Genomic DNA, 12,842 nt, shown 5'->3' with positions numbered 1-12,842 from the left:
TGGTTAAATCTGGGACTGAGCAAATTTTCGTGTTTTACAACGAACAAATTTTTATTTTCCCAGAGAACTGAAATCGTCGTTTTTACGCTTACTTGATACAACGTTTCACAAACCTAGATCCACGACTCTGTTTGACTCTCGGAAGAATCGATGTACTTTAAACTGGGGATCGATTATTTCTTCAAAAACGCATTTGGATGGTACGCCAGTCCCATTTTGTGGAGGGGACATCGCGTGGATCTCCTTCCACTATTTGACTAACTGAAATAGCAAAAGTTCAGCTTTACTTCTTAAAAAGATTATCGGTGGCATAGCGGTCTAAAAACTGTTCAACGTGGAATATTTTCCTCGTAACTTTTTTTTTTTTTTGCAGTGATAATTATTTCAATCACTTGCAAGGATCCAATTCTAAAGTTACACCCTAAAATTTTACCAGAGACATGAAAAAATTCATCGTTTCTCGCACGAAAGAGCGTAACTCCATTTAAATTTTGTCATATTTCCCCGCTTATACCGATTTTTACCAGGAGAATCTCCGGGGATTTTTTACTGCAAACATCGATTTTTCCTCTGATGCCGCAATCAGACGCTAAATTTAGCAGCTGAATGTGGAAGTCAACAGTCATCGCCCAACGGCTGAAATTTAGCAAATTCGAGATATTTTCTTCCAGATGTGAATCAAATCTACTCGAATAGTTCAGACAAATTCAAAATTGGTCCGATGGTTGCTGAGAATCGTTGCTGAATTTTGCGCGTCACGCGCCAAATTCAGGCATCGGGCCGATGACTTCCACATTCAAGCCACATTCAGCTCCCACATTCAGCGTGTGATTGCGGTGTCATTTAATGCAATGATTGGAAAATTTTTGGACAAAAATTGCACGGATGCATTCTTATAATATAAAAAAAAAAAGAAAAAAAAAAAAAATTATAAGAATGTATCCGTTTTAATCAAGTTTGCAACCTAGGAATTGAGTTACGTTCCCTTGTCTTGGAAACGACGATTTGTCCAGTGGCAGGGCGTGAATTGCGATGTATCGATTGTTATGTCATTTAAATCTATGGTAAAGAATCGTGATACGTAAATAAAGAGACCACATTTAAATATGATTTCTTACAATTTATTGTAATATACAGTCTGGTCTATACAATTAACACACTAATTATTTACAAGTTTAACAGAGATATAAAATGATAAAAACTATATGCAACTATTCATGCGCACAATCCGTCCTCTTGTAAAAAATACCATGGACTTTGATGTGTCAGTTTCGTTACCAAACGTACCTCGACCAGCGTTTTAGTTTTTTATATGAACGTTAAACAAATTATTTTTAATATAACCTGAATGTGATGACATGTTATGTCTCATCAAAAGGAATATTGTAGTTAAACAGACCAGGTACAAGCTTGCATGTCTCCGCTACGCACCACGAACAATGAGAGAGTTTTTCATAAGCAATCAAAATATTCCAGATAAATTTTTATATTTTTATTTAATTTAATGATTTGATGATTTTTTTATTTGTTTTTTTTCTACCTGTATATCGACGATGAAACTAACAAACAATTTGTCTCGGTTTGTGACGTTGCAGATTTCCTGTTATAATTTATTTTTTAAATGAAAAATTACTCAACATCAGTTCTTGAAAAACTCCTTGATTTTTTTTATCAAAGCGAAGAAAACTCTGTGGATACTTCAAGGAATGATATTAATTTGTTCTCCTTTACAAAAATGAAAATGGGAACGAAGATTTTTGAGTACAGCAAAGGAGGTACGTGGTCTGGTAGTTTCACTGCCGATATTTTACAGTTGCATTGATTAATTTTTGTAAATAATTCATCCAGCCCAGCAAAAGAGAACCAGAGGTTTTTAGGGGAATAATCAGTTTACTTGTGACGTAAATTAATGGAGAAGATTATTCAGTAGAGGTAATGTTAATCTATACGTATGAATTTGGTTTTTATTTTAATTGAGTTAAATTATTCTACCCTGTGGCAACCTAAAGAGGGGTCGAGTATTTTCTGGATTATATTTGGATTTAATTCAATTGTTTCCAATTATTAGTCGGCACGAGTCGTCTCAGAATTGTACTTAATTGTACTAAATTTTGCAATTTGGAGCTATAAATTCTAGCCCGGTTTAAAAACAACTTATGTGCCATTAGTTTCTCTATGCACATAAGTGTTTTTCCAGAAGAGCCAGAATTTATAGTTCCAAATTGCAAAATGCAGTCCAATTATGCAGAACCGGACTGCGTGCAAATGATAAATTGAATGGAATATTTTATTCGTTTGCTCATAGTTCCCTGTAATATAAATACGTTCAATGAATACTACGTTAATAGTAATTTTTCATGCAATTTTAATTATCTTTCTCAAAAATGAAATAACTCAAAGTCTTTGGCTCAAGGAAAAGGAAGCAGCGGGCACTTAATAAGTTGGAGGCAGGAAGAGTAGAATCCAGGGTTCGTAGCAGCGTTGTGGGTGGTATCATCTACTGATTGTAGGCCGTGAGGAGCACGTAAGAGCGAAGTCAGACTCAGACTGTCAGATCGTGAAAAACCTTTTTTTTTCAAGATGAGGATAAGGGTTGAGGAGGAGCTTGTGATGTACGGGTGGGGTTCAAGGTGGGAATAATGAGAGGGGTGTGGAGACGAATCTGGAGTTTTTGGGATGGGACTCGCTGGGAGTAGATGTGTTGATGGTGCTGAGCCATGAAGAGTATACAGAAGCGGTTAAAGTGAAAGTCACTTCGGGCGGGTTAGAACGCGGAACGCGTAAATAGTTGCTCTGTCACTGGAGGCAATCTGAGATGCAAAGCTGCGTTGAGGGCGGTCTCATGCACTGTGGCAGGAGCACTGGGAGTAGCTGTGTTGAGGGTGGTATCATCTACGGTGCAGTGCTACTAGGAGTACATGAGAGCGGATCAAAGTCACTTCGGGCGGGTTAGAATCCGCAACGCGTGAATAATTGCTTTGTAACAGGAAGCAATCTGAGATGCAAAGCTGTGTTGAGGGCGGTATCATACACAGTTGTAGGGGCACCAGGAGAAACTTTGTTGAGGGTGGTAGCATCCACAGTACAGGGCCGCTAGGCGTACATAAGAGTGGATCAAAGTCACTTCGGGCTGGTTAGAATACGCAACGCGTGAATAGTTGCTTTGTCACTGGAAGCAATCTGAGATGCGAAGCTGCGTTGAGGGCGGTATCCCACACTTTCGCAGGAGTACTGGGAGTTGCTGCGTTGAGGGTGGTATTGTACACAGTGCAGGGCCACTAGGAGTTCATGAGAGCGGATTCGGGTGAGTTAGAATCCGCAACGCGTGAATAGTTGCTTTGTCACTGGAAGCAATCTGAGATGCGAGGCTGCGTTGAGGGCGGTATCATACACTGTCGCAGGGGCACTGGGAGTGGGCCGAGGTGGAGGTGGAGGAGGAGGCACTGCTGCTGGTGCTGAGGGTTCGAGCGCCGCTCGGGCTCGGCACCGAGGTGGCAGTGCCCACCTTATATCACAGCTCGATCATCTCCGCCTTCTTCCACGTGATGCCCACCCGCAGCATGTTGTAGTACTTGATCACTCCGAACAGGGCCACCACCTGCACACAAGAGGAAAAAACACACAAGTTAGTTGCTTTTGAATACCATCATACGCTATAATCTTACTCTATAATATGAAATCGTAAGAGAAAAGTGTGACGCATGACCAAAGACATTGAATAGAGTAGACCGTGCACTCCCTATCTCCGCCGTGTCAGCTGAGCGAGGCAACTTCGGCGGGACTCCGTAATGGGCGGGCGGGGTGGGAGCTCGCGACTGAGCCCCACTGAGCCCCACGCAGCATGAGCCGGCGTTGCGCGTACTTGGAAAAATTTGTTGCGCGCTCGGATTTTCGCGAATTACTCGTTTCCACTTCATTTTTCGGCAAAATTTATAAGGACCACATGTTAATAGCATGAAATTTACTATTACTCTGAACAATTTTCGTCTCTCTACAGTCATTACTGACCGGAAAAAAACGCTTTATACTTGAAAATATGAGGAAAGTGACCTGCGTATCAGACAGATGTTCTTATAATGCGTGCAGCTTGTAAAGATGACGGCGTGGATAAGAAGTAATTTTGTAAAAGGTACAAAAAGGATTTAAAATGAGGTCAATCATATAAATCAAGGGTAAACACGAGGAATAGTGTTATGTATTGTACATAAAAAGGCATATAAAAGTTACGAGAGAGTTACTTAAAGCTATTGTCCATCTTGATCTAAGAGATAGATTTGATGAAAAGCTGAAAAAGAGGGGCAACGATTTCGGCAGTTTCAAAGTACCAAGATTTAAGATTATTCCACTGAAAAGGATAATGTTCAAGCATTATTATCAAACTAATTTGCGAGTCGCAACTTAATGTTATTTAATCTGCTCAAAAATTTCAAAATCAATACTTCAGTCACTTGTTTATGACTGGCGATCGTGGATACTGTTTATTTTCAAAAAGTATGGGTAAGTAATTGATTTTAATTCCTTTGCATTTTTAGGCGGCTCTGTGATTAAGTCGCTGCGCTCGAGAAGGGCACGCACTTCTTTTTAACGATGATCCAGAATCTATGTCGCTCACATTTGTTTAGTAGAGTAGTTTCTAATGGTAAATTTCAAGGATTTTTTCACAGAAAATTGCAGAATCATGAAAAATAACTCGGTAGAAATTTCAACGAAATCCATGAATTTCCTTCACTGATGAAATATTAGTAGAGATTTTGAACCACCGCAACCCAGAAGTGCCATTCTTGCACCCAGTGCCTCAATTTTTCTGCACATTGCAGTGCAGTGAATTCTATGAAATGAGTTTTTATCATGCGTCCTTACTTTCCTCTATACCTAAAATTAAAAAAACACAGCACTCATGCTATGTTTTCAGCAAAATGCTGAGGGCATTTACTTAATAGTACATTTATCACAAATAAATATCACAAACTGAAACAACACTATTTTGAAATTGAAGACACTAAGTTGACTACAATTTTCAATGAAGAACTGCTATTTCTGGCTCATTTTAGGAAGAACAAAATGTGCCATTAGTTCATGATCCGTTGTTATGTCGTGTATTAGTTTCCTGTGTAGATAGGTAATAAAACAAATGAACCAAAAATAGTAGTTCCTTAAGGCTAAATGTAGTCAAAGTTTAAAAATTATCATCGGAACATAATCATTCTTGTCTCTTGCCCGGTTCATCAAGAATTTGCTCATGTAAGCATACCATAAATTGAAAGTTGTGTGGTGTTTAATCATGAAAACTAAAACACATCTTCACACAGAAACATTTGATTATAATTAAAGAACAGATCAGCCGAAAATATTCGCAATAATCAATTAATAATTACAGATTTCGGAGCCGAACCGTACCAGCCTCGTATAAGCGCACTGTTCGCTTACCGCGAGCTGGGGACGGCTGGGGCTCACTCACCTCACCGGTGCCGCTTCGGTGTCCCGCACTCATCGGTCGGTGCGGCATGCGAATAAAAGAGAAGTGGCCACCGCTCCATTTCACAGCGCACGGTCTACTCTATTCAATGTCTTTGCGCATGACGCGTGACTGCGTGAGGTACGAATAAGCATCATAATATAAAATCGTAAGAGAAAAGTGTAACGCATGACGCGTGAGGCACAAAGCATCACGTAGAGTCCCTTCATACGGAGAGTTAAGACAATGCGAATCCATTTTTGATTGGTTCCCGTATTTTAGGCCTTCACAGTGTCACAAACGGGAATGAAGATTACAGTTTCACCAATGGACCACTAGACAAGTTACGAATTTCAGCATTCTGATACATGTACTATTAGCTTGTATCAAGCTTGTATCAATAATAGCTTGTTATCAATTGTTACCATTAATGAAATCTGTTACCTTGTTTGAAATTAAATTATGGCCTTTGTGATATCGATTTTGTTACCCTGACGATGAAGCGTTTGCTTCGAAAAGCTTCGGTCTAAGTTTGTTAATAAACTGTAAGTTTTTTAAAGAAAATTTTACATTATTTCTAGCACTCGGCTACACTCCAAATACCAAAAAAATGTCACTACCAATCTTCAGATTCCAACATCAAACCAATATGGCCAAGAATTTTCATTAATGAGAGTTCTTCCGCAAAACTGAGCAAATTTATGCAAAAACTACCACAAGCGCCATGCGACGTTTGAAAATTTCCGCAGCCATTTCATTTCTTCACAGAGAAATTTTGAACGTTTCTGAGACAATTCTTCATTCAATTCTTTCAGAGTTGCATCTGCTTGAAACTTCATTGCATTTGATCGGCAGCGCGAAGAATACCTAGCGAAATCTTTGGGCAGCTTCGTTGAGCAATTTCTCCGCAAAAAGTAGAATAGCGGCGGAAACTTTTAAACGTCGCATGACGCTCTCTGGGAAAAAAACACATGGGATCTAGAGTTAAGACTCTTAAAAACATCGACAAGAAAAAGTGCTCTTGATTCAATCAGAATCTAGCTTTGATCAAGAACCAAGCCTCTAAGTTTAAGCGGATTTCGTTTTGATTCAAGCAAAAATCCGATTGAATCACGAGTTTTTTTCTTGTCAATGTTTTCAAGAGGCTGGACTCAAGATCCAATGTAATTTTTTTCCAGTGCTTGCGATACATCGAAAGAAAAGAATCTTAAATTTGCCGCCGTGAAGTAGTTCTTTTTAAATCAAGAATTTTTCTGGTTAATTATAAGCTACTTTTTTGCTTAACCTGAACATTATTTTTCTTGTATCAAGAAAAAGTCAGCTTAAAGCAAGATAAAAAAAAGTTATTTGCGGCAAATTCAAGAATCATCATGCTTGATCCATTTTTTTCGGCCGGAAGGTGACGATATACCCATTCCGGCGGGCCCCTCTGTCACAATGAACCATTAGAGAGAAAAGCAATGCAATTCTCACTTAAAATTACGTTTAGAATTTGCAAGTCAGAGACGCTGCACCGACACGCGAAGCCGAGGGTCCAAAGCCACGGATAATAGATTCTTTTCACATTCCAATATGCAAATGCAACAACCCTCCCCCCTCCCCCCCCTCTCTCCCGCGGGAGCCCCGCGAAATCCACTTAGGCCGGGAATATACCAGATAAACTCAGGGATTTGCATTCTCCGGATCTCGAGCTTCACCTTGCCTGCATTTCTGCTTCTTCGCAGCTCCTAGCTCTTAAAGTCCTTACCTTCGCCCTCCCCCCCCCCCCCCCGGGAGGGTGCTTCCTAGCACTTTGTAAGGCTGTAAACGTCGATTCAGTTAGAGTAATAGCTGCATTAAGGGCATCTCCGCTACCACTTACCACTGGAATTGCCGTTCCGCACGTAGAACTTATTTCGCGCCCCGCGTGAAAGTTCCTTTCTTTTGAGGGGAGATTAAATATTTCAGACGCTGCGATATTGGCATAGAGTACATAGAGTCGTAATGTAAATGGGAGAGCTGGCGCCATGTTCTGCTCGACGAGTTCCGAGCCCGGTGAGCGCCGAGTTCGGGTCACTTTATCGATACATTTTCGATCCAAAATGGCGGTGTGGAATACATGGTGGATTCCTATCTCATTTGTTGTTGTTGTTGTTGTTGTTGTTGTCATCGGATGCCGGGTACCCGTGTATCGCAAACAATCGATTATGTATCGAAAAAGTGACCCGGCGTCACACAGGAGTCTCGGAATTCGGGACATGGAAAATGCTTAAAAGTGGCGCCAGCTCTCCCAATTACATTACGACTCTATGTACTCTATGGATATTGGTAACGATTTAATTTAAATCGGATGGTCCGTGCGCCGAAGGAAAGATGTGGGGAATTTTGCCGGAAGTGTGGGTTCTATCACGAGTCTACTTGATTTTTGACGCAGTAGAACTGTAGAGTACAGATGGCTAGACGATATCTCGTAGCATTTACAATTCATTTGGTGGATGCAATGAGCCTGTTGCAAACTTCAGCTAGAGCACAGGATGAGTTGGGTTGCATTTTGCAAAAAGGAACCAGAAGCATTGCAACATAGCTAAGATCGTGCAACTTCATAACTTCACTCTTGCAATAAAATTACTGAAACCATGAAAAAACATGAAATTTACATAATGATTTTCATTTAAAATTTAGAGTTTTCAGCGAGTAAAATGGGAACTGTTAATGGCAAATCAGGTTTTTCTTCCAAGACAAAAGAAGATGCACAATTTCAGCAACATTGCAATGCTCCTGGTTCCTTTTTGCAAAATGCAATCCAGTTGTTACTTGAAGAAAATGGCTCGAAACCACGATGAGCGCATTGGGAAGTAACTTACAAGTATATTGCGTGATGATGAATTGCGTTTTTTTCGAGCAAGAATCCCTGACCAGCCCGCTTTTAAAAAATTCTACAGTCTGAAGGAATTTCAAACCCGCCGGAATGGCGGAAGAATTATGGAAGTAATGTATTACGGCAGTCAAATCGCTCGCTATCTCCTTTCATTTTTCAGTAATGATTGTCAAAATAAAACGAAATTAAACGTGGAATTGTTGCTTTTTAACTACAGACAACCCGAATGAGATTCGATTCTTTGATTCTGAGGGTATAGATTTGTCTTTCCTGATGTGTTTATATACGTGGAGTAAAAGATACATTTGACGGAAGTCATAGAAACCCGTCCTCGCCTCTGATTGGTGCCGGGTGACGTCATTCGGTTCAGCGTAAAACCGGGTCGTTTTAAATTTGCGGATTTGAAGTACGTGTTTTTCTGATTTTGAGTTACGTTTTCTTATCGTGTGTTAATTGAAATCCATTTTGGGTTGAAGGACATTTCGACAACGATTTTTTGTCCGTACACCTGGTTCTTCTAGTAGTTCATGTCCACGCGTTTTTTCGGCAGGGGAGTTCGTGCTGTTGTACCTTGATTTATTTTGCGAGGAAAGCTTCGTACTCTCAAAGGACGCCTATCATTCTTAAAATGTTGGAGCGCCTTCGATTTCGTTTGATACCGTGCAACACTTCTGTTGTGAAATAGTTGCTTAAGGCGCCGTGGCACGCTGCGGCGCGGCTGGCCAACTGCCAACGCGCATTGACGCCTACAAACCTAAGGGGATACTTCAAGCATTGCGCAATGCGTGAAGTATCCCCTTAGGTTTGTAGGTGTTGGTGCGCGTCTTGCGCCGCGCCGGTGGCACGCCGCGCGCCGTTCCGCTCTGTGTTTGGCTGTAATATTTAAAATTGCGGATTCGGCGTTTTTCAGTCCATGATTTTGAAATTTTTGCACACTCTGCATGGACTTCCCTCATTTAAATTGATGAAAAAAAAATATGTATTAAAGGTAGGTAAATATAAAATGTGTTTTGTAAATATTAAGGTGGTTCCGTGTCAAAATTAATGATTCCCAAAGCACTTTAATTTTTTCTTTTATATTTTGTGCGTTTACTGTGCTGCAGCGCGGTGCACGCGCGACCAAACGCTAAAAAATTAGACGTATTTAATTCTAAAAGATCGATGTACGCACGGGTTAAAACTAATGATTGCGTGCTTTTTGGGGTTTTCCCCTCTTTTATTCATTTTTGAATAGTTTCTTTCCACACAACCCTTATTTTACGCGTTGACGTAAACTATACTGGACAAAACAGGTGCGCGGACAAAAAATCGTTGTCGGAAAGTCCTGAAACCCCATTTTGCAACGAGGAACTACTGTTTCTGGCTCATTTAAGAAACGAGGTATGTGCCAATAATTTCCCCATGCAGAGAGGGGCTTTTATGGAAGAGCAAGAGATAGTGGTTCCTTATTGCAAAACGTAATCCAATTTGCCTTAGGAAAAAAGTAATCGCAAGTTCATTCTTGGTTTAGTGTCCCATTCCTCAATTTCGCATGAAAAACTTGCTCAAAAGTCTAGAAAATGCTCGGGGTTTGCAGTTTAAATTCCTACAAAATAAAAACCCATAAATAATCATACTATTTCTTCCGGGTAAACCGCACTGAAAAAAAATTTTCGGCGTTTTTACCAAGGTCCGTTGGTACCTTTACCATCACACTTTTTTTTACCAATTATTGGTAATTTTACCAAGACAGACTGGTAAGCTTACCTGAAAACCGGTATTTTTACTGTTTTTTCAGGTAAGAATACCACTTTTATCGGTAATCAATTCCCGGTAACTTTTCCATTATATCTCGGTAATTCTACCACAGTCGATAAAAAATATTGGCGTTTTGACCAAGGTCCAGTAAAATTACCGAGGAAGTTCAAAAATTTTACCGAGATTTCTCGGTTAAATTACCAATTCCATAAATGGTAATTTTACCAAGAAAAAACTGGGATCAAATAGAACCCTGAATTCTTGGTAATTTTACCCTTTTCTTGGTAAATACACCGAGATTTTTTTTTTCAGTGCGCCTCATCCCAGGACATACCGGAGCCCAACTTCCTCAATCAGAGAGCTGGGCGAATAGTTCCGCGATGAACACACAGAGGCTCGACATCAACCCTACGCAGAGGCAAATGAAAGCTATCTTCAAATCGGTCATGGAATACGGCCTCGGTTCCCCCGTATCGCCCGTCTTTTCCGCGAAAGCGAAGTTCTCTTTGAGTTCGGTATGTAACCGAATCGTACTCCTGTAAAACACGCCAGCCTCCAGTAACCGCGTCAGAACATCGTTGAAGACCTCCCGGAAGAACGACTTCCTCTCGACGAAATACAGCAGCGGATAGCTCATGACGTATTCGGACACATCATGGAACTCGTGCATATCTCCGGTCCTCCTATCGTAGTACACCCGATTGTTGAACCTCGAAACTATGGACGTAGTTCTCGTCAAATAACCGCGAGTTTCCAGGATCGTGTAAATCTCTCTATCGTAAAAATCGTTCCAGTCGGAGACGGATTCGTTCGTGTGGTAGAATGCGAAATCCGATTCTACACCGCAATACCTGTTTTCGCATCTTATTTTCAAGCTATCCGTCAGCTTTTGTTTGAGCCAATCAAACTGCGGCTCCTCGCCCAGGAATTCCATATCCAGGCCGATATCAGGGGACTCCACGACCAAATCGGATTCTTCGATGCCTTTGAGCGTATCGATCTCCTCGTAACGGATTCTCGTGCTCAACAATGTTACCATCCCGCTTTGGAAAAGAGTCGACAGAATCAGTATCGAAAACACGAAAATGAAAAATACTATTTTGCCCGTCGTTGATTCCACCAGGACTATCCGTGGTTGGCCGATCCCCAGAATATATCTGACAATGGCGAGTAGCGTGGATCGATATTCCTGATCGTGGAGTTCTTGTTCAGGATACAAGAGAACGAAACTTTCTCTTTCTATTTTGACGCAAATAATATGGACGAGGGTGAAAACGCAGACTGTTACGATGACACAAATCCAGAGGACGGTCGAGAAGCAACGAAACACGGCAACATACTGTGGTATGAACTTCTGCCGAGGAACCCGGATAACCACGTGGCATGCTTCAATAGGGGCAGAAGCTTCGAAGACTTCCAGATCCTGATCCACTCTGACGGTGCTCTCAACGGCGAATAAAGCTGCGTCGTATTTCAATCCCATGTACATATCAAGGGCCAGTTGTTCTTGAGGTATAGCTGGAGGTATAATGAAGCCATTGATGACGCAACCTCAAAAAACAACATGCCTGTATTCAAGCAAATTTCATCGCTGTAATGTAAGCCAAAAGAGTCAGAATCGGTCAAGAGAAATCTGACAGATTTCCCATTCATAGAGAACGAGGAAAAATCGAAGAAATCCTCCTCGATTCCTCCAGTATATTTTCTAATCGTCTCGTGGAAAGGATCGTAACGGTAGCAGGCCGCGCGTAGGCAAATCAAAGTTTTCTGACCTCTGAACGTACGCCAAATGAATCTGAAAATGAACATTAGGTGAGGATTTGTGACAGAATTCTTGCGTCGCTCCTCGAAATTGTAGTTGGTCGAGTATTGGTGCTGCGTTGTCATCAGAGAAAATATGAGATGATTTTGAGGATTCCACACATTATTTAAATACAAACTAGAAACGTAAGCGAAAGTTTCGTCAGGAAGGACAGAAAATTCCTTCAAATCAAGTTCGAAAATTGTCAGATTCTCGTCGCAGGGTTTTCTTGGGTCTCTTATTGTACTGCTAGAGGTGTTTGCATAATTTATGCAATAGTTCGGTAATTTTGTTGACCCGCTTTCATTATTTACACCATTTTCTTGTAAAGTGTGTTTTGGGGATTTTGAAGCAATTCGAGTGCTCACTCCAAAATGTTGAGTACCTAAAATCAAATTCGTGATGCTGTCAAAATCCCTGAGAAGAAACAGGATACTTTTCGGTTGTTTGTCCGTGAAGTAGGTTTTGAAGCTCTGCACATTATTCACCTGAAAAGTAGGGATCATGTTTGCGTGCAAATCTCGGGTCAAAGACAGATGATCCACATCCGATTCTAACGTCACGATATGAAATGACTGATGACGTGAACGCTCCCTTGTTAAAAAACATACCCTCGATAAAAACTGTGTCACTTCGTCTTCGGCAGGAATGGGACTCTGAATTACGCTGGATTTAATGAATGGCAGTAATAAAGTAAGTAATACTATCAATTTAAGACTGATGCACTTCGATAGCTTCCACTGTTTATTCTGGATGTTCTTTTGGGTCATTTTTAAGAATGGCGAAGCACTGTGACAATAAGAAAGAAAGAAATGAGGGGTGACAGCAAGTCGTATATGAAGGTGACCGGTGGACTGAGACTTTGGCATATTGGGAGCACACCCTGCGCCCCACCAAAAAAGAGGGCTTTTCAGTGCTTTCACTTGAAGCAAGTTGAATTTTCCTGGTTTCTGCCATTTGAAAAGTAGTGATGTGTTAAATGTTTATGTCAA

General features: G+C 40.8%; 1 protein-coding gene across 2 annotated transcripts in view; it reads right to left on the bottom strand.

Moving 5' to 3' along the window:
• Window positions 1-1,099: 1,099 nt before the first annotated feature.
• LOC109036857 (uncharacterized) overlaps window positions 1,100-12,842 on the bottom strand; it is a 343,232-nt gene continuing 331,489 nt past the window's right edge. For both annotated transcript variants that reach the window (XM_072304525.1, XM_072304526.1), the window contains exon 11: window positions 1,100-3,598. In XM_072304525.1, the coding sequence (XP_072160626.1) occupies window positions 3,512-3,598 (87 nt within the window). In that variant the 3' untranslated portion in view covers window positions 1,100-3,511. The remainder of the gene's footprint in view (window positions 3,599-12,842) is intronic.

The sequence above is a fragment of the Bemisia tabaci genome, chromosome 9 (assembly GCF_918797505.1).
Source record: "Bemisia tabaci chromosome 9, PGI_BMITA_v3".
NCBI classification, from domain to species: Eukaryota; Metazoa; Arthropoda; class Insecta; order Hemiptera; family Aleyrodidae; genus Bemisia; species Bemisia tabaci.
The sequence above is the reverse complement of the archived record's forward strand: the minus strand, read 5'-3'. Positions and strand labels throughout refer to the sequence as shown.